The sequence below is a fragment of the Eleutherodactylus coqui genome, chromosome 1 (genome assembly GCF_035609145.1).
Source record: "Eleutherodactylus coqui strain aEleCoq1 chromosome 1, aEleCoq1.hap1, whole genome shotgun sequence".
Classification (NCBI taxonomy): domain Eukaryota; kingdom Metazoa; phylum Chordata; class Amphibia; order Anura; family Eleutherodactylidae; genus Eleutherodactylus; species Eleutherodactylus coqui.
This window is the reverse complement of record NC_089837.1, coordinates 56,248,982-56,271,946: the sequence shown is the minus strand read 5'-3', so window position 1 is coordinate 56,271,946 and position 22,965 is coordinate 56,248,982. Positions and strand designations below refer to the sequence as shown.

Below are 22,965 nucleotides of genomic sequence, written 5' to 3'. Positions count from 1 at the left end.
GAAGGTCCGCAGTATGGCAACATTGTGGCCTCACGTACTGTAGATGTCAGGGTACATTCCCCAATTTAGGAGTTCTGTGTTATTGTTCCCCCACCCCTCCTTTACAGCATCTACACATGACAATGGCATCCAACTTCGCTTTGCTACAGAGTCGTATATAATGTATCATTATAGAAAGTAAACCAGTCGACTATAGACATTGTATAACAATTCACCTATAACTACAGTCCACTCGGGGTGAGTCTCCTGCAGACCCTATTAGTCCGTCATAGTCCCTAGTGTGCACACACTAAAGAGTTATTAGACTGGTCTTACATGTTCTACAGCTCTGCCATCATCTTCGGTCCATGTCGTTGTCTGCTGCTTCATAGACCGAGTCCCCCGCGGGAAGGGAGCCTCCCTTGCCTTCCACATAGCTTGTACCTTTTTGGCCCCCAGTTCATCAGGGCCCTTCGGTCTTTTCTCTAGTAATTGTCTACCCATGGCAGCTATGGTATCATGCTAATCACATCCTGGCCATTCATCAAACACAGTGGCCACTTCCAGGTCACAGGTATTCCTGTGCTCTCTCTCCCCAGGCTGAATGCTGCCTCAGACACCCTCTGACAGATCTGTGTCTCACCAAGCTGTAATGAAATTCAGTATTCTTTTATAGGGTACCGGTAGGCACCTAGAAACTTTTAGGACCTTTTTAGGGACAGGCTTCAGCCCCGTTCTCTATGTTGTCCTTATCATGGGGATGTTCTTCACAGTGCTGACATGCTAGCCGCATCAATGCTGTATCATTGCAGGGGGCAGAGCTTCCTTTTGACGGACTCATCTTTGGCGCTTCATTCGCCTCTACCAACATGGTACACGGAGGCCCCCATTATTCCTCATTCCCGGACACTGCTGTCTGGCAGGGGAGTGTGGCTTCTACATAAGGTGCCACCAGCCTCTTCCTTCTTCTAACTCTGACCAGCACCTCACTGTCCAGCGCTCCGCCGGTCCTCTCACTCTCTGTCCTGCCTTTTGGCCGGATCCCAGACTAGAGCTGAATGCCGCTGCACTATGTAAGGGGAAGTGCGTTGGTGCTGCCCCCTTACACTGCTGTATGCTTTTTGTGTAAAGCCGTGTTTCCGCATGGCGTTTGAATCGCGGTTTTATGGTGTCATTGAGTTGTGTATCAATTGCACTCAAAACCGCATGCATTTTAGCACGAAATGCTGTGGTTTTCTCATGCAGTTTTTAGCCAATCAGCTTCTACAGGTGAAGTACGTAATTTCAATGTGCGTCACCTGCGGGAGCCTCTTAGAATCATTTAAAAATGTGATGCAGATGCCATGTGGGAACAAGCCGCTATGTTACTCCCCTCAAGGACAGACCATTTTATCAATGTCTGACTGTATATAGAGGACACTTCTATAATGGAGCTATTACATGTTTCTTCTTCTTACAGTGTCTATAAACCTCTGCATAACCTTTTTTGAAGAATTTACAGCAGATTTTAAGGATCCGACATCACAAAAATACGTAAAGTTTAAGGCAGACCTGGAATCTCAGGTATGTAGAAGAATACAGAGGCGGGGGGGGGGGTTGACATTGTCACTTCACCGCAATGGGTGGTTTTGTCCATTTCTGGTGACTATCAGCCACAAGTGAAAACCATCAGGAGTAGGACACTTAGTGACTTGACTTTTTGGACGGACGATCAGTCCATGTACAGAAATGTTCTACTGAATAGCCTAATAATAACCTCAGTAGGGTCGTGATTCGGGGATTATTCCGATTGCCAGATTGGAGTCAGGAAGGAATTTTTTCCCTCAAATTGGGAAAATTGGCTTCTACCTCATTGGGGTTTTCTTTACCTTCCTCTGGATCAACATTGGGAGGTAATGGGCTGAACTGGGTGGACATGTGTCTTTTTTCAGCCTTACATACTATGTTGCTATGTTAATTAGTCATGAGTGTGCCTGCTGCCTTTACAATGCACGGCTATCACATGGGCCAAAAATACTCTTCATCCGTCTGAACGGATCTTTAATTCTTTACTTTATACTTTGGTCATGAGTCCTGGAATCTTTACTGTGAGTGATGAGATTCTTCGTATGAACAATCCCACAGGCCAACAATCTCGTAAATCTATGGCCAGCACAGTGAGGGCTCAGTCACACGGGCACATCCAGGCGCTGATGCGCCCGTCTTACTGCACAATAAGGGCTTAGTCACACGGGCGTTTTGTCGCACGATATTTTTTGTGCGCATAACTAATGCACTTAAAAAATCGCGTGACCTAAGCGGGCGGCACAGCAGAAAAAAGCGCTGCTAGCAGCGTTTATCTGCCCAAAGGGCTCGGTCACATGGGCGTTTGTACGCACAAAAAGAGCGCTGCCCGCTATCCTCTGCCACAGCTGTGCCATGGCTGTCACAGAGGAGCGCGATGTTCTCTCATTGAATTCAATGGAGCCGGCAATACAGCTGGCTCCATTGAAAGCAATGGGCTGCCAGCAAGAGCTGTATTAATTTTCAGGGAAGGGCTTCAAATATAAGTCCTTCCCTGAAAACCATCCAAAAAAAGTGTAAAAAATAAAAAAAAACTATACTCACCTCTCTGCAGCTGACGGAGATCAGCCGCGTCCAGCCGGCTCTTCTCCTGAACTGCTTTCAGTAGTATTCACCATTAAAATCCCCCCCTGCTCAATATGCTGCCTCTGATTGGCTGAGCACTGTGATCAATCAGAGGTACCTCTCACCTATTGAATGACAGCTGCCTCTGATTGGTCCCAACACTCAGCCAATCAGGGGCAGCACTCACTCACCCATTCATGAATGGCTGTATTGCCGGCTCCATTGAATTCAATGGGAGAACATCGTTCTCCTCTGCCACAGTTGTGTTCAAGAGTTCTTTCTTCCGGCTGTGCGGAGAGTTGTCCGTACCTGCAGTGCGGCCGTCTTCTTCGTGAAGTAAGACGGGCGCATCGGCGCCCGGATGCGCCCGTGTGACTGTGCCCTGAGAAGTACAACTTTTTGTACGCTTGTCTTTCCATAGTAAAATTTAAAAAATGAAAATTGGAAAAGTAAATTTTCTAAACTGCAAATTAATGGATATTTTTCAGCTCACAGAAGCTTATAAATCCCTGAGTGGCTTCCAATCGGCAACTGTTACAGGCTTCAGGTAAGAGTGAGATCTCCACACAGGTTGCAGTACCTGAGGTTTCACAATAACCTCCTACTCCACAATCTCTTGGTCCCTGTAATTCAGATGGGCGGTCATTCTTTTAACTGCCCCTGTAGCCCTACCTTTCCTCACAGATTGCTCACATTCCTACTTATAATGCCCAATACATTCCCACCCCACTCATGTACAGTGCCCTAAGCAGTTGCCTACGCTGCCTACCCCTTATCCCGGATGGAAATCATACACATCAGTTCCTGTTCCTAAAATCTAAAATCTTTGGGCAACGGAGACGCTGCGTATCTGTGGCAAAGTTGCAGCACTTACACATTAAACACTACATCAAAATCCACTCTATTGGTTTTTGATGCAGAAATGTTGCGGATTTTGCATTTCTGCTAATTATGAACGCACCCTTTAAAGGGATTCTGTCATCCGCTTCATGCTGCCTTAACTACGGGCAGCAAGAACCCCAGACAGGGATGCCTATTAGCACAGCATTTCAGAATAAAACACCCACGGGGGCAATAGGCATCCCTGTCCCGTAGTTAAGGCAACATGAACCTGATGAAGAATCCTTTTAAAGGGAACCTGTCACCATGCTTATGCTGCCTGAACTACATGTAGCATGACCCCGGGACAGGTATGTATATTGCGATCATGTATGTCATATTCTGAAACGCAGTCCAAACAAAGCTCCAAGTCCCGGGGTTGGAGCCATGCTGGCCTTTCCCCATCCACATTTTCTGGAGTGACCGGTCTCTACATGTTTGTGTATAGAGAGCTGTCCCTATGGATAATGTGGGTGTGGAGATGTCGGCAGGGCTTCACCTCCGTGACTTGGAGGATCTCCATTTGGACAGTATATTTAGCCCCTTATGGACACAACCCTTTTTTTTCCACCATTATTTTGTTTTTTTCTTCCCACTTTCAAAAAATCATAACTCTTATTTGTTCATCAACGTCGCTGTATGAGGGCTTGTTTTTTGTTGGCTGAGTTGTATTTTTCAATGGTGCTATGTTATGTACCATAAAATGTACTGAAATACACAATTTGGTCATTTTTTTTTTTTGAGGAGGTGTCTTTATTCTGGGTGTCAGTACGATTACAACAATCTATATTTATAGGTTTTTTTTGTTCTTCTTTTAAAGAAAAAATGTCTTTGCAAAAACATAACATTTTTTCCTGCCGCCATCTTCTCACCGCCATTACTTTTTAATCTTTCCATCGACACAGTTGTGCGAGGGTCTGGTTTTTTTTGTGGGAAGCCCTGTAGTTTCTATTTGATACCATTTTGGAAGACATGCGACTTTTTTATTGCTCACATCGAGCTGATATACGGTGTCCTTGTCTGCGGGGGGGGAGATGGAGGAGCCAGGAGCAGGAACTGAGCTCCCGCCCCTCGCCACTATTTGCAATGGGAGGGCAGGACGGGGGCAGAGCTAAGCTCCGTTACTTAACTCCACCCCACCCCCTCCTATTGCAAATAGTGGCAAGGGGCGGGAGCTCAGTTCCTGCTCCTGGCTCTTCCATCCTCCTCCCCCTGCAGGCAAGGACACTGTATATCGGCTCGGCGTGAAAACCCAGGCGATATACGGTCGTCTGAATAAGCCCTTACTGATAGATTAGACTTTTATGGACGCAGCAATACCATGTATGCTTTTCTTATTTTATTTTATTTTTTATATATTATAAATGTAGGAAAATGTATTTTTTTTAACTTTTTTTAAAATATTTTTTTATAATTAATAAAACTTTTTAAAACCGATTTTTTAAATTGTTTTTAGTCCTCTAAAGGGAACTTGAAATTGTAGCAGTTTGATTGCTCCTGCAGTATGTCACTGGAAGTTCTATAACAAATCAATGCGTGATACACGTAAAAGTGTCATAATCAATAATGTCCCCTAATACACACATAGGAATGAAAGAAAGAGGGGTTGAAATGATTAAGAGACACAGTAATCTGTCTATGTACAATGAAGAGCAAAAAATGATAGTAAATGAGGTAATATCATAAAAACCTCATGCTTATAAATGGATTATCAATAATAGGGTGAAAAAGACATAAGCAGCGATTCACAATGGACCAACTGCCAAAAAGACTAATTATTTTTTATGCACTGTGACAGGGATATGCAGTGTTATTCCCAAATTCCCTTCAGAGTTCTCTAACTTCAGATCATCTAGAGCTTTTGGGGGTTTATTACCCTTCATTTTGGCAGTTGATCCATTGTGAATCAGTTTATGTCTTTTTCATTTTAACACCTCTTTCTTCCATTCCTATGTGTGCATTAGGGGACATTATAAATCATGACTCCTTTTAGGTGTATCATGCAACAAAGCTGCACCCCACAATCTCATCACGGGGCGCTGTTTGGGTATTTAAAGGGTTAACAACTGTGATCAGTGTTCACGCTGATCGCGGCTGTTGCTGGTGGGTGTCGGCTGTCTATGGAGTGAGATCAGCTTCTGATCCACCCCCATACAAACTCTACACTCTTAGGACGTAACTGTACATCCTGGAGCTAAAGTATCTTTATTGTGGAATGGTGCAGCGTTTCAGAATAAGACCTACATGGGCGCAATGTACATCCCTCTCCTGGATTCATGCTGCTCTTGGTTCAGGCAGCAAGAACATGGTGACAGGTTCCCTTATACGGTTTATAGGCTTGTATATAGTCGGTTCTTCAGCTTATGGTTATACTATTAACACTTTTACACTTTCTGACTGTTTGTCCTTCCTTCTAGGCCCGGGAGTATCATCGCTGATTACACTGTAGTCACCGAGCCTGTGTCTCCTTCTACCGTGACAGCTGCCAACAGCCAACTTATAAATAACTTAAGATCAGCGAATTACAGTGTGGACCCTTCAATAAGAACCATAGTGACCAGTGAGAAATGTTCACTTCATGTTTTTGGGGTGTTTTCCATCTTTATTCTTTTTTTTTTTTTTTTAAGGGGGTGGAGGGGTCTTCGGGATTAGAAAAACATCCTGCATTCACTTCTACGGGAATTACAGCACAGCTAGGCAGGACGGTCTTGTAGGACCTGTGTTCTGGAGATAGATGCAGATCCCAGAGGTGGGACCCGCCTCTGTCAGACGTGGCTAGGGCATTAGACCAGAAATGTCTAAAATGAGAATGCTCTTTTAATGCTTTCGCACACTGCATTTTTTGGAAAACCGTCACAGTTTTTGGTGTAATTTCCTTTTAGCTAAAGCCAGAAGTGGATTCATAAGGAATGTGAAATATAAAGGACAGACTTCTACTTAATGCTTCTGGCTTAGAAAAAAAAATAATCAAAAACTGCAATGACATTTTTCCAAAAATCACAATGGACTTTAAATTTTGAAAAATCCTAAAATGTAATTTTTTTTCTATTCTCCTAGACAAGAGCAGCATCACAGTTACTCCCAGCAGTATTTTCAGTAAAGACGCGGTGTACCTGACCTGCATTGTGAACATCAGCTCGTATTCTAGTGTTACCTGGTACCTCAATGGCACAGAAGCCATACAGAACACTTCATATACAACAACAGCCACATCTGGTGCCGTAGAATCCATCCTAAAGATCAATAGTGTATCGCTGAGCAACAGCGGTAAGAGTTCTGCTGTCGGGAGGTCTCCCGTTATATCTGGGGATGGTTAGGGGCATAACTATAGGGAGTAAAGAGGGTGCGGTTGCACCCATGGCACAGTACTATCAGTGAAGCAGTATTAGTTGGGGCTTCAGTTTTAGATTTTGCATTGGAGCCCAGCAACTTCCAATTATGCCTCTGGGTCATCATCCAGCCAGAAAAGTTGAAAACCTTTTAGTAAGTGTCTTCTTGGTGAATCCAAGTGTAATGCAATCTTTTTAAAGGCATATTCCAAAGACGTAAAGGGGTTTTCCAGGAATAAATTATGATCCATCATAAGGATAGGTCACCAAGATTGATAATTGGGGAACCGTCATTGGGGATCCCTGCAGATCAGCTGACTGAAGAGGCGATTGCGCTTGGATGAGCTCTGCAGCCTGAGGTCACGGGTTCTCAACTTATGTTCATCAGTCACAAGGCCTGAGAACAGCTCAGTTCCATTCAAGTGAATGGGATTGAACTGCAATACCAGGCACAGCCACTATACCATGTACAGTGCTGTGCGTGGTATTGCACCGCTGTCACTTCAGTCAGCTGATTAGTGGGGATCCCGAGAGATGGACCCCGACCAATCAACTACTGATCTGATGATGGGTCATCAACAGCTTAGGGCCAAAAGACTCCTTTAAATGGGGCTGTGTTGAAGTTCCCTGTATAGCTGCTGGCTCAGTCTCTTCACTCCCTAGAACACCCCTCTAAGTAGTGTCCACAAGCCTTACCATACCTACCCTACTCTCTTCACTTCAGACCATTATCAGTTTTTATTGGTCGGCCTTGTTAGTAATAGTGTCTATAGATTTCCATGCTTACGTTTCAAGGCCCCATTAAGAAACATGGTTGGGGCCCTAAGTCTCAACTGAGTGGTGTGCTCCTTCCACTGCTGGCAGCGTTTTCTATCCCTCCTCCCAATAGGTGAGGTTAGGTGAAGAGCATGACATAGTTCCCATTTAAACATACTCAACGGCTACTTTATTAGAGACCCCGACTGCTTCACGATTGGAGCTTCCCCATAAGGAAATGATCCTTGTGACCCCGAAGTGCAGCATCAAGTGACAAGTTTTCTGTGGATCAGTGTTAGTGTGAATCCACATTAGATGGGAAAACCCAGTGATCTGAGTGACTTCCAATGAGGCCAGGTCATCGGTGCTAGACCAGCCAGGTTCAGGATGTCACTACCAACCACATGGGATTTTCTTGTGAGATCAAGGAAAAACATCCAGCGAAAGGGGATCCTGTGAATGCAAGCAACTCATCAACAAAAAGGGGTCAGAGGAGGATGTCAGGAATCGATCTGACAAACAGGCAGTGCACAGTCAAGCAGATTGCTGTTGAATACAACGCTGGTGCTCCAAGTAACATGGCCAAAGACACAACTCGTCGTATCTCAGCCTCAATGGGGTATAACAGCAGAGGACCAGTTCCAGCGTCATTGTTGTCTACCAGGCGTCATTGCTGTCTATGAGAAACAGAAAGACAAGACCCCAGCGGGCAAAAGAGCACAGAGCTTGTATCACTGAGCAGCGGAAAAACATTGCCTGATCAGATCAGCCGCAGCGTCCTGTCCGCAGGGGCCAATATCCCTGCAGAACAATTTCATCACGAGTGGAATCTATGCTACATAGAATTGTTGCAGCTCTGAAGGCTAAAGGAGGTCCAACATGCTACTAGATGGGGGTCTCTAATACAGTGGCCCCTCAGTGTACAGTGTGCTGTGAGAGGGAGGAGGGTGGAGGAGCTAATGTTTCCCTGACTCTTTGCAGCAGCTCTCTGGTCAATGTCCTGGAGTGTTGTTGGCAGGCCCCTCTGTGACATCCATATGTCCTTATAGAACATGTATATAGGGTACAACTCCTTGTAAGGCCATTCTGTAAAGTACTCAATATTAAAAAAAAGTTTACTGCCCCAAATGTATGAGACTTTTTGCAACAGTAAGATACCAGTTCTTTGCCTCTTCATGACTTTTTGCATTTACCTTTTTATGCTTGTAGGTACTTTCCTTTGTGTAATAGACGACAGCGTGAACTCTTACCAGATACAGACGACAATCGCTGTTCAGCCGCTGGAAATTAAAATTTTAACAACGGACATTGCCTGTAACAAGATGGAGGTTCCTATAATTGAGTGCTGCACACAAGGATTAAGCATGGACTTTGCCATGACATGCGTTGTTAAGTCCGGGATAGTAGGTGAGTAGTGATTATTCGCTAGCTTGGCCCCTTATGGGGACATCAGTAATGCAGCTGAAATATTACAATTGCAATATCTGTAATAAGGGTAAATCGTACAATTGCTACAGGGGCTCTGGTGGGCGTGGCCTATATATATATATATATATATATATTCTGGAATTACATACAAAGCAACTTTTTAATACAATGCTGTTATCAAAATTTCTCTAACTTTTAATTAGAGCTCAGTAGAATATAGGGGCACTATATGACGGTACTGTTTAATCAGTGAGCAGAGAAAACAGGAAGCTGAACAATCAGTCTTCAGCCTCCTGCTACAGCCAGGACAACACTGGGTTCTGCACAGGTGAGTAAGGGCTCTTTTAAACGTCACGATTATCGTACAAATCGCTCGTTACATCGAGTGGTTTGCACAATAATTGCGCAGTGTAAATGCATGCAGTGAAAGAACCATTAAGGATAAATCGCTGACCATACCTTGTATACAGACCATAAAATCATAGTTGGTCTGCAGCTGCATCGGCCTGTGTGAACAGGCAGTCCTTCATCTAAGAAGGACAGCCTGTTTACTGTGAATGGAGGCGGGCGAGCTGGAACGATCCCTGGCCCGCTTTGCCTCTATTCACTGAGCAATGATTGTTAATGTGTAAAAGCACAGAGGCAATAATCCCTGGGACGACTGTTGGACGCATTATCATCTGGCAGACTCACAGTCTCTGTAACAGAGCAACTGAGTCTCAAGTATACAAGATTAAGCCCTTCGCTGTTCTAGACCACCAGTGACACTGGCATTAACTCCTTTCTTGCCCTAGACCAGTGTTTCTCAACTCCAGTCCTCATGCCCCCCCCCCCCCCCAACAAGTCATGTTTTAAGGATTTTCTTAGTGTTGCACAGGTGATGTAATAATTGTCAGTGCCTTAGACATTGCCACACATGTTTTCTCTATAGGATATCCTGAAAATATGACCTGTTGGGGGGCGCTGAGGACTGAAGTTGAGAACCACTCTTCTAGACCACCAGGGACATCTGCCATAGACCAAAAGGCATACTGGCATTAATCTTTCTCTGCTTTACACAATTAAGGCTACTATTATTAACCCTTTCACTGCTATAGACTACCAGGATTGTTAACAATGACCCCTTCTTCCGTAAACCACCAAAGATGGTATCACTATAGGTGTTCTCCAGGACTTTTTCTATTGATGACCCATCCTCAGGTTAGGTCATAAATAGCTGATCGGATCACATTTTCCACTGTCCGTGAAAAAAAAATTGATCAACCTTTGAGTTTTTTTGAGACCGCTGGTACTTGAGCAGGTCGTTATGATTGTGATTACAGTCATTCTGGAGTAATGCTGGTAATGATTTCATATCAGTATCTAATCTATAAACACATATCACTTATAATCCAGTGTATCCATAAAAAAAATGTTTTCTGTCCATGATTTTTTGATAAATTCTCCAGAAAAAAAAGAAAAATTTAGGTTGGTAACCCTGGCCATATTGTAACAGCTCACTTTGGTACTGCAGGTACAGCTCCCATTGAATTCAGTGGGAGATATGGCTGTAGTACCAAACCAGCCCACAATGCTGACAGCGCTGTCCAAACTGACAGCAGGCCATGGGATTAGCTGACCCCCTACTGATCAATTACTAATGACCTATTTGTAGGATGAGTCATGTATAGTAAAAGTCCTGGACATCCCCTTTAACTTTTCTATGCCCAACACCAGGGATGCTAACATTAAACCCCTCTCTGCCCTAGACCACCAAGGATGCTGATAATAACTCATCCTGTGCCTAGATTTTCATAAATGATATCAGTAACCCCATCTCTGCCATAGAGTTATAGATGACCAGCAGGAATATAGAGATTAACTCCTTCACTGCCCTAGATCCATATGGTTGCGGATGTTAACGCCTTTTCTACCTAGACCACAGAAATGTTGCTAGAAACCCATTAACTACACTGGCAGCCCTGCTCACTAGTTACAAAGGCTTAGAAGTAATATTGATGGAGCCCATGGATCGGCGATGCTATCCTAAGGTTTTCGCAATCTTCCTTTTGCCTTGGATGATGAAAATCAAAAGGCTGCTTATCTCCATCTTTAGAAAATAAAGGAAGTAGCTGCCATATTCTGGAGAACAGGTGGTAATCAGTTGCAGGTCCATTCTTTTAAGGAATGTGTGAAATGAATCAGCAAAAAAGAGGAACCATTAAGAATTCTGCTCTGAAGCCCACCTTCCCTGTGTATGTCCCTGCTGATACCTACTGCAAGTAATTCAGGTTTAGCCCCTGCAATCACAGATAAATGTGGTTCTTGTAAGAGCATATGCTTTCCTGGCTACAGCAGCAGCCAGACCTAGTGATAGATACCACTGCAGCAGCGGGCTCCTTGCTCTACGTATATATTTACTACATTGGCATCGGTTGTTGCACGGCACTAGTATTTTCATAAGGAAGATCCCATATATTTTCATTTATATCTGTGTCTTCTGTAGTTATTATATAAACTGCCCAGTCAGGATCCTTCTTCTTTTTTAACAGGGATTGCCAGAAACAACACCCCGTGTAAAACATACCACGTTGAAGCAGATGGCACCGATTGCGCCCGTTATCATACTGGCAGCTATGACTGCACATGTTCCACAATGTACGGGGCGAATGAGACCGGCAACGTTAAAGTGATCTATCAAGATATATGTGAGTAATATTGGGGCAGAAGACTCATTGACTTCTATGGGGAGTGCAGTGAGCGTGCTGTGCGTCATCAGCTGGAGAGGGAGGAGGGAGGTGCAGCTGAGTTCAGTTTTTTTTTTGCTAGATATCGGCACAGGGTGTGTATTGAATACTCAAGATTTCTTCTTTTCTTTCCTGTTAGACGGCGCTTCTGTGACTTCAAAGGCGGATATTATTTCAGAGGGGAAAGAACTGACCATGCAGTGTAATTGTAACGCCACCTCGGTGCGAAATATCAGCTGGTACTTTCAAAATGTCTGCATTTCCTCCCAGTATTATACAAGCAATCTAATGACTTGTAACTCTACACTGACTATTCCAAGTAATGTAACAACAGTAGCCTGGAATGGTGAGTATCTATCCATCCTGGAAACTTTATTAGAGACCTCCATTTAGTAGCGCATTAGATGTCCTTTGGTCTTCAGAACCACAGTGAGTCGCCGCGACGTAAATTCCACTAGAGAGAGCTCTCTCACTCGCCCCCCGCCGCTACTCAATCGAGCATCAGCCTTAAACGAGCGTGCTCGCTCATCTCAAATCGTCAATTTATGCTGCTTTTGCCAAATTCTGACCTCCACTTTTTATACATCCATTGGTCCAAATGCTTCCTAACAGTCTGGTTAGAACGGCCAGTGGGGGTCAATTCATTATTACGACCATCCAGCTTTTCACATTCCAATAATGTGCCCCTCTCAGACTCTGGTAACGGGGTGAAACTCTTCTCCGTATCGTAGAGGAGTCTAGTGGCCAACATGTCCTACACAAGTGGAAGAAGAGGTCACTACACACAAGGAGCCTCCGAGAGCCTCTTATAGGCCAAGGGGGGAACCACTTTTATGGTCTAGGTGGGAGACAATTCATCAATACGACCATCCAGCTTCTCGCATCCCAATAATGCGCCCCTCTCAGACTCTGGTAACGGGGGAAAATCTCTTCTCTGCGTCACAAAGACGTCTAGTGGTCAACAAGCTCTACACAAGCGGAAGAAGACGTCACTACCCACTAGGAGCCTCCAAGAGCCTCTTATAGGCCAAGGATGCAACCACTTTTATGGCCTTAGGCAGGAGGGGGACAATTCATCAAATACGACCCTCCACTTTTAGAGCCTCGGGTGACACAACCGTTCATGCAATCACATCACATCACATCTCATTTGTGTATCTGAGATGTAACTGCATGCCGGGTTTTGCAGCAAAACGACAACTTCTTCTAGGGGCTTAATTATTTTGACAAAAAGTGCCAAGTGGTGATCTACGGGGGGTGGTTTCGGGTTAATATCTAATATTCCAGGAGATCTAGAGGGGTTTGGTGGTGAATACTTAATATCATGTATTTAACACCATGTTTTCTCTTGAACTACTCGGCAGGGGTTTCAGGCTTCTGGGAAGCCCCCTTTAACCAGGTGTAACCCCCCCAACTACCCACTTCCAGGTAATCTGGCACAGGACTGTACTTGTTGGATGTTGTATCAGCAGGTTTCCCAGAAATCCCCTGTACAAGAGTGCTCTCGATAGCTGCGGACCCACAAGACACGATTGGTTTGTATCACTTGTGTATTATCTTGCAGGCATGTACGATTGCTCAGTGGACACGGTCAGCCAAGGGATTCTGACTGCAAGGAAAGCAATCACGATTGCTAGACTCATCAACCCGAGCCAGATCAGTAGGAGCCCGGTGGCGGGCGGCTTCCAGTGTAATACAAGTATCGAGTTTAGATGCTGCATAAGTAATACGACGGGATACAAAGGAGCGAGTTTACAAATCATCACCAAATCAGGAATCAGTCTGCCACCGCAAGGTAAGAGCTCACGTTATCAATCATTGTGGTATTGGTACTTTTGGAAAAAACTGCAGCACTATATTTGACCGCAAAACTGTAAGACTTTGCTTGTTTCCATCATAAAATAACATTTGTGTCCTTAAAATTGTATTCTGTAATACAGGGTGGAGTCGAAATGACGCATTGTTATATCACTATAGGACACCAGTACTGAGATATAGCGCCGGATCCGTCTTTTTGGCTACACCCTGTATAGCAGTTTTTCACAGCATTGTATTGTATAAGTGTTTGTCATAAAATCTCATCATTAATAAAAGTACCGTTACTCATAAATGGAAACAATGAATATGTGATGTATATACCCCTGCATCCAGTTTTGTATAGCTCAGACCATATGTATGTGACTTACTATATATAGGATAGTAGGGCTTATACAATCTCTTCTTCTTTCACAGCGATGACTATGACAAGCTCATGCTTCAGTGCTACCTACACTCCTGTTAGCACTACTGAATGTGTGGATTTCAAGGCTCGCTGCACGATTACTAATCGGATTGATGATACTGTATCAAGTGACTATATGGAAATGACCTATTTGAAAGGTATAGCCTTTGTATTGTTCAGGGGGGGGGGGGGTGACACATAGGGACACCAAGCAAGAACAGTATGTGGGGACTTTGGTTTCCAACTTCAAACAGGATTAGAACAGGGGTTAGTTATAGTGCACCTAGGAAGTCCGTTATATCTATGTGCCAATCCATCAGTAACTGAGAGCCATGAAATACTTTGCCCATATTAATTGCACCACTCGGATATCTGTCGGGAAGGGTATCCTCTCTCCTTAAGGAGAGCACCTAGGTGAGTGAGACTTATCATGCCATGGAAGCTCCTCTGGGAAATATATGCAAATAAGGAAGACGGAACAATACCTCTGCAACGCCACCTATTGGATAGCCAAGCCAGAAACCTACTTCTACTGATGAGGGTTAAAAACCCTGAAACAGCTGTATGTGTATGGCATTCTGGCTTTTGCTCAATTTATTATAAATACTTGCTTAAAGGGTCTGACATTGATTTGCAGGAATGCTGCTATCCAATAAGTGGCGCTGTAGAGGTATTGTTCCATCTTCCTTATTGGGCTGTCTGTGTCCACCAGAATAAGGGATGCTTGTTGTAGCTACTCTCCACTCTGGCCAAGACATGAGGATCAGTTACACATGAAGACATTAACTCAGAATTGCCTTATAGGATATATGACAAAGGGTGACCCCTCGACAGTACTTGTGGTGTCAATCATTTCAACTGTTCTGGATGCTAGGACATACAGTACAGTACTTGTGGTGTCACCTATGTCAACCGGCTGCTAGGTCATACAGTACAGTACTATTGGTGTCACCCATGTCAACAGTGCTAGCTCCTAGGTCATACAGTACAGTACATGTAGTGTCACCTATATAAAAACGGCTGCTAGGTCTTACAGTACATGTAGTGTCACCTATATAAAAACGGCTGCTAGGTCATACAGTACTTGTAGTGTCACCTATATAAAAACGGCTGCTAGGTCATACAGTACAGTACTTTTTGTGTCACCCATGTCAACTGGCTGCTAGGTCATACAGTACAGAGCTTGTGGTGTCACCCATGTCAACTGGCTGCTAGGTCATACAGTACAGAACTTGTGGTGTCACCCATGTCAACCGGCTGCTAGGTCATAGAGTACAGTACTTGTGGTGTCACCCATGTCAACTGGCTGCTAGGTCATACACTACAGTACTTGTGGTGTCACCCATGTCAACCGGCTGCTAGGTCATACACTACAGTACTTGTGGTGTCACCCATGTCAATCGGCTGCTAGGTCATAGAGTACAGTACTTGTGGTGTCACCCATGTCAACTGGTTGCTGGGTCATGCAGTACAGTACTATTGGTGTCAACCGGCTGCTAGGTCATACAGTACTATTGGTGTCACCCACTGTCAACAGTGCTAGCTGCTAGGTCATACAGTACAGTACTTGTGGTGTCAGGCACCATAGTGATAGCGGAGTTAAGACTTGATTACCAGGACAGCTCTACTGTATTCTCGGCCCTTTAGAATTGAATGGTATACCATCAAAATGGAGCGGCATAAATAAGTAGTATTATACTAATGGTTAATAATAGATATTGTTGTTCCAGGCACCATGTTAATAGTTTTCCACTCCTTTTATAGATCCAAAGTGCACAACTACTTACATCGGAGACATAGGGTCCGTTACCACAGTGTCCTGTTCGGACAACAATCCAAAGTTAACAGGAATTCAGAATTTCACCTGCATTAAAAATGGAAGCAAAGCCTCATGGCACCCCACCTACTCGGGCTGCGTGTCTGTGGCTCTGGACAACATTAAAAATCACCTGGATGTAAGTCAACCAACAGTCTACCTACTTGTAGTCCACCACTTGTGAAGCCTTCAGGACATGCCGGTAATGGGGGGGGGGGGGGGTTTGTCCCAAGGTTTTCTAGTTTGTTCCCATGTTGTAGCACAATAGGCACATTGGGGCACATACACTCATTATAGAAAAAAAAATACGTATCTAGAAGAAGTTGCCTGAATCGAATGAAACTTTCTATGTGTGATGCTCACATTGATATAAGGAAGGCCGGGCTCACACTGGCAGATTTATTTGAATTGTGGATTCTGCGGGTATTGAAAGGCATATATTTTTGCTTTTTTTTTTTTTTTGTTCATACTCTCGTATTCTGCAAGTGGAAGAAAAATCGCAGCATGCTCTATTCCACGTGGACAGCCTCCATTGAAGTCAATCGAGGCCGTCTGACCCACAGCCCATACACAATTAACATTGCATATGGGCTGCAGGTACCCACATCATTGCAAATAAACAAAAACAGACAAACTGTACTACACATGACCACCGCCGAGCCACTGTGGTCATTCATAATACAGAGATAGCCGGGGTCACAGCCGGAATCCGCTGCGGGCCTCCCACATGCAGGATCCAGTCCGCCCGTGTGAGACCAGCCTAAGTGATTACAATATCAGAGCAAAAGGATACTTTATTGTGGGAAACTGACCCCATGTAGGGAGGCTCTAGTACCCTATTGTACTGCGTCTAGCTTAGATACAAGATGTGATACGGTTGGGCATGGAGGCTCTAGTACCCTGTTGTACCACCTCTAGCTTGGATACAAGATGTGATACGGGCGGGCATGGAGGTTCTAGTACCCTGTTGTACCACCTCTAGCTTGGATACAAGATGTGATACGAGTGGGCATGGAGGAATACAGGATCTGTATGGTATCCTGTGGCATATCGCTCCACAGTTGCCGTAAGTGAGCCTCTAGACCACCAGGTAGCTGACATTAACACTTCTCTCACACCCATACACACTGAGACATGCTATCCTAGACCACCACGGAGGCTGACATTAATTCCCTATTAACATGCCACCCCCTTACAGATAGACACACACAAACACACTAGCCTATACCACCAAGGTATATGCCATTAATTTACACACTATTCTAGACCACCAGGGAAGCTGGTTTTAACAAGCTCTTATGCCCCCAAAGTACTCTAGACGTTCAAGGAATTGGAAATTAACACTTCCCACTTACTACTCCACACCACCACATACTACTCTAGACCACCAGGGAAACTGGTATTAAGATGCCCTTCAACAAAGTACTCTAGATCAGGGAAGTTGCTATTAACAACAAAGATGGCATTATTTTTTCCCCCCACACATACACACTACACTAGACCACCAAGGAAGCTGACATTAACCCCCTCCACTGCCTTAGACTATCAGAAATTATTTCATGCCTTAAAATATCAGTGTCCTTGGCATTGACCCCTTTCAATAGCCTAAAGTAGCACGGAAGTTGACATTGACTTAGACTACTAGGTATTTTAGAAATAATCTCTTAGCACCCCTAGGCCACAAGGGAAGATAGCAATATAACTCCTTCATTACTAAATACCACTAGACTGTTGACTAGAGTGTTGACCCCTGTGCTACCACATACCGCAAGGGATCTTCGTAATAACTTCTTTACTACTCTGGACCACCAGGAATGTTGTCATGAAGCACTTGTCTATGGTCGTCTAGCATAGTTATCACCATCACCTCTTCACCTCATAAATACCAAGCCAGAAAATTGTGTGAGCTACCCTGATTTATCTGGTCCTGTATGACACTATGTAGCTGATTGCGGTATGTCTATTCATCTGAGCTCTATACAGCATTATCTATCTGGTGCTGTTTTTGATCATTATGCTCAGAGGGTACATTTACCAGTTCACTAACCTCCTGCCCTTTAGCTGTAAAGACTTACCAGAAAATGATAATTGAAGGGGTTGTCCTACCTCGAACTGTTTTGCTGTAGGAAGTAGACAGCTTTGTACAGTAGCCTGATTTGGAACTGCAGGCAGAGTCCTCTTGTAGTGAATGGGACTCAGCCTGCAGTACCAACTCGAGTCACTGTGCAATGTACAGTGCTGTCTGCTTTCTGCAGCAAAACAGTAGGAGGTAGGACAACTCCTTTAATAATGTGGCTGGGGAGTATTTAGCTCACATGGTCCTGTTTACTAGGTAGATTAGTGAATGCTGCAAGCAAATAAATTATAAAAGCCAGAAATGGATGGTTTGCGGTAAAAATGCATTTCGGAAATTGTCCCGGATAGTCTTTAGTTAACCAGAAGACTACCAGTCTGTAGGGTGCCTTTAATTGGTGACGTTGAGTTGGGAAACCAAATAACCATTTTCTGTTGGGTTGGTCTTATGTTCCTTAGCGCCCTGAGTCAAAAAAGGGCATCTTGTTTCATAAAATTGTACATAAAGGTAGATGGAACCCCATTCATTCAGCTTACTTAAGTATCTGTCTACTTGTGTCCCAGGCCTTGACAAGCCCCACATCTAAAGAATTGGTGCCCACCATCCTTGAGGAGTTAAGTTCCACAGTAAATACCGACAGAGTAAACATATCAACGTCGCCTAATGATATAACACTTGTCGTCAGCTTATTACAGAAGGTGGACATTGCTCTTGACAAGGTGGAGAAGCCCGTGATGCAGGTAAGACTTCACACCATTATTTTTAGTGTTTTGCTCTACGACTATTGTATTAAGTTTATAAACAAACAGAAGCCTCTGGTAGTTTTAGAAAAATTACTCCATCAACATCAAAGTATCACATTGTTGCACCGTGCAGTTGTTATTTAAAGTGTATATCCACCTGTGAATTAATCTCCATTGAGTAACTTTGTACATACAGACATGAAAACAACTAAGTACACCCTCTTTGAATTCTACAGTTCCAAATTGTTTGGAAATAACCCTTCCCAGATTGATGGCAGCAACAATTACCTCGCTAAGATCATTGCTGATATCTTTTCACCATGGCACCTGAATGCTCCAGACCAGCAAACTGAAAAGACGTATGTTTTTATAGAGGTGGTCACACTTGCTGACAATCAATTTATCAAAGGCAATTGATAAGCAGCACCTGGCTGCTACTTGCCTTCTTAATTCCTGTGGAGGCAGTAAGCTTGAATTTAATTTTCTACACACTGCTTCTGCATTTTGGTCTGGTTTTTGTAAAATAAATAATAACACAATGTAATTTGTCCTATGTTATTCATCTAAGGTTTTATTTACCCAATGTTAAGACTTTCTAAGAACCAGATGTTTTTAAACCGTAGAATTCAAAGAGGGTGTTCTTAGTTTTTGTCATGATTGTATAATGTACTACTTATCATGTACTAAACGTAAAAAAGGCCATACACTTTAAATAACTGCCAGATGGCAGCTGTTCCTCCTACCCCCCCTATATACATGCACACTCAGTTCCGTGGAGAGAGGGATGTAAGTCACTCCCAAAGACCACTGAGAATATTTTTGAGATAAACCACTGGAAGAGTTGACATGCCTATACTTTCTTTCTCATGACACATGCCGTTTGGACACACCCCACACACGTTAGATCCTCAGCTGATAAGGAAAATGCATTGGCAGGTTTGGCCAACATTCAACTAATGTGTATGGGCACCTTTAATTACATCCTGTATTGTACTCCAGAACTGCATTCACTGACTGTATTTCTGGCCACTGACTGCACCATCAATAGTTGATTTAGAGGGTCTGCTGCTCAGAATTTCCACTGATCAGCTGATTGAAATGACAGTGGCGCTCAGGTAAGTAACATGACCACTTAAGTCCATACCAGGCACAGTGTCATTCATTGCATAATGGCTGAGCCTGGTGTGGCAGATCAATCTCTGGTGAGCTGCCCTCAGGCCATAGCACCATTGAACGTGACATCACATGGCTGAAAAGAAGAACTTACCCAAGTACCGAGACCTCTTCAATCAGCTGATCGGCTGGAGTTGTAAGTGGAAGACCCCCACTGTTATGATAGTGCTGGCTTATCCTGAGGATAGATAATCAATATTTTTGTCCATTAAAATCCCTTTAAGTGGGCAAGTGCCACAGAGCCTTTATTATGATGATTAGCAGAGATCCAGGAGGTCGGACCACCATCGATCAAACACTGTTAGCCTATCCTAAGGGTAGAGAGGCGCCAGTGAAAAATGTTCCAGTCCCTTACATAGACAGTCCTGTTTCATATGCCCTATTCGGGAGACACGATAAATATTTATCTCCCTGAGGACCCCTCTTGTCTGCAGTGCAACAGTGGTGTCAATAAAGAAGTAGCTGGGATTTTATATCATTTGTGTACATAAAAAAGAGGGGGCCCCTAGTGCAGATCAAGGTGGGCTCTCCATTATGCAATACAGAACAAAGGCTTGGTATACTGTTTGTTCATTTTCACACCCTTTCCATGGTCATTGGGCAAATTCCCCACATTGTCCATCAATGCAGTTTCTCTGTAGAGGAAAGTACTTCAGAATCCTTAATAGGTTCTTGTCACCCAATATCAAAGAAATGGGACCAACCATGGCTCTTTCCAGAAGCCCTAAAGTAACTGTATGATGTGCCTTTATGGCATGTATGCCCTATGTATGCAATTGTTTTACCTAATTCTACACCAGTAATAATACTTATTACTCGTACTTCATCACTACTACATCTTTGTTCTTTTCAGAACTTTCTTGACACCATCAACATCGTCGTGGAGAATTCAACAACTTGGGATCAGATCCCAGATCGGGTTCAACAGAGTTCGAATATTCTCCAATCCGTAGAGAATTTCTCAGAAAAGCTTTCAATCACCGGACCAATAAATATTAAAAATAACAGTAATATCCAATTATCTGCCAACATTATAAGTAACCTGACAACCGATTACACAGCAGATTTCAACTTTAACCAAACAAACAACTTGACGGGAAATATTTTGATTAATAGTAAGTCCGTAAGAGCTTTCTCAGCAAATACCACCATCGTAAGTGTCGCGTACGCTACAATGATGGACATTTTAAATACACCCAATGATACCAACTCAAGACTAGGGGTCATCAATGGTCTTGTCATGACAACAACGGTGTCTGAAAACTCTAACGCCTTCGAAATAGAGATGGATTTCAAAAAGAGTAACCAGACATTAGATAGAACAGCCTGTGTGTATTGGAATTTTACCATCCAGAACTGGGACAGCACCGGCTGCAGGGCCAAGAACAATACTGACAGCACAATGGTAACATGCATCTGCGATCACCTTACTTCATTCTCCATTCTTATGTCCTACAGCCCACTCAACGCCAGAGATAATATGATATTGTCGTATATTTCCTATATCGGGATAGGCATCTCCATCTTAAGTCTGGTCATCTGCATTATCATTGAGGCTACGGTCTGGAAATCTGTAACCAAGAATAAGACCTCCTACATGCGTCACGTTTGCATCATGAACATTTCTGTGATGCTCTTGATGGCCGACATCTGGTTTATCATTGGTAGTGCCGTGTACGAAATCAAAAAGGTTGACGCTTGTGTAGCAGCAACTTTTTTCACGCACGTCTTTTACCTGTGCACCTTTTTTTGGATGCTAACCATGGGGCTTATCCTCTTCTACCGTCTTATGTGCGTGTTCCATGACTTAAGCAAGTCGGTCATGATGGGCATCTCATTCTTCTTGGGTTACGGATGTCCTATTATTATTTCGGTGATCACAGTGGCGGTCACCCAACCCAGCAAAAGATACACCACAGACAAGGGATGCTGGCTCAACGTGACAGAGAGCAAAGCGTTTCTTGCTTTTGTTATACCGGCGCTGGCTATTTTACTAGTGAATTTCATTACTTTGTTGGTGGTCATCATAAAAGTCCTCAGACCTTCCATAGGAGACAAGCCGAAGAAGGAGGAGAAGAGCAGCTTAAATCATATTGCAAAATGTATATTGATCCTAACGCCGCTTCTCGGACTCACTTGGGGATTTGGAATAGGGACATTGATCAACTACACATTGCCGATGCAAGTGATATTTACAGCATTGAATGCGCTCCAGGTAAGAAGAAAGCCAAACCTTTCTACTATGGCATGAGTAGTGTAAGTTAGCTAATCTACCAGGGAATAGGAGATGGGTACAATCTAATTAGAGTATAATTACCCTACGATATCGAACTGCCAACCACTATGGATGGGAGAATGGACATAAGCAGGTAAATTATAATGTCTGGTTCAAATAAGTTGTGCCAAGATGGCAGCCCCTGTTCATATGTCCAATTAGGCATTTAAATATTGGTTTGCCACTCGGGACCCCTCTTTATGATTACCATTTTAATGGACCTTATTACATCCTGATATTACAGGTCAGCTCATGTGAATGACTGTCCTGTAACACTACATTTTCCATGCAGTGGCTGCTATCGGGAAATAGCATGTTTGGCAGGATGTGGTTTTCCCCAGCGAAATGAGCTCATAGCTGAGGTGTAGAGATGAGCGAGCATGCTCGTTTAAGGCTGACGCTCGAGCGAGCATGGGTCTTCTCGAGTAACTGATTACTCATTCGAGCAAATGCGGGGGGCGGCGGGAGAGAGAGATCTCCCCATGCCGCCGCCAACCCCCTCCCCCCCCCCCCCCCCCCCCGGCATTTGCTCGGACAAGTAATCAATTACTCGAGAAGGCAGTTGCTCGCTCGAGCATCAGCCTTAAACGAGCGTGCTCGCTCATCTCTACTGAGGATGCCAGAAGCGGGAATAGGGGCAATCAACAGTTTTTCCCAGGCCCCTCAGAGTCGTTGTGCATTTTGATACAATTCTTTTAAGTTGTTCTTTAAATAAACTAATTAACCCATGCTGGAAAATGCTTGGCAATGGGAGAAAAGGATATTACATTCTTGTTATTTGTATAATGCCAACTTATTCTACAGCTTTCAAGTAATTTATTTATTACCTTCCTCCAAGCTGGGTACTCATTTTACCACCCTCAGCTTGAGCTGGGGATTGTACTCACAACCTTCAGGTCATGAGCAAGAGCTTAAAATTACATATCTGCTGCCTTAGC

General features: G+C 43.8%; 1 protein-coding gene across 3 annotated transcripts in view; it reads left to right on the top strand.

The window, feature by feature from the left end:
• The window catches only part of LOC136621153 (adhesion G protein-coupled receptor F5-like), a 170,588-nt gene that overhangs the window by 139,792 nt on the left and 7,831 nt on the right, over positions 1–22,965 (top strand). For all 3 annotated transcript variants that reach the window (XM_066596433.1, XM_066596425.1, XM_066596442.1), the window contains exons 6-17: positions 1,439–1,542; positions 3,096–3,154; positions 5,904–6,046; positions 6,544–6,753; positions 8,781–8,978; positions 11,531–11,686; positions 11,865–12,071; positions 13,290–13,520; positions 13,958–14,104; positions 15,711–15,901; positions 18,400–18,576; positions 20,606–21,967. In XM_066596433.1, the coding sequence (XP_066452530.1) occupies positions 1,439–1,542; positions 3,096–3,154; positions 5,904–6,046; positions 6,544–6,753; positions 8,781–8,978; positions 11,531–11,686; positions 11,865–12,071; positions 13,290–13,520; positions 13,958–14,104; positions 15,711–15,901; positions 18,400–18,576; positions 20,606–21,967 (3,185 nt within the window). The remainder of the gene's footprint in view (positions 1–1,438; positions 1,543–3,095; positions 3,155–5,903; positions 6,047–6,543; positions 6,754–8,780; positions 8,979–11,530; positions 11,687–11,864; positions 12,072–13,289; positions 13,521–13,957; positions 14,105–15,710; positions 15,902–18,399; positions 18,577–20,605; positions 21,968–22,965) is intronic.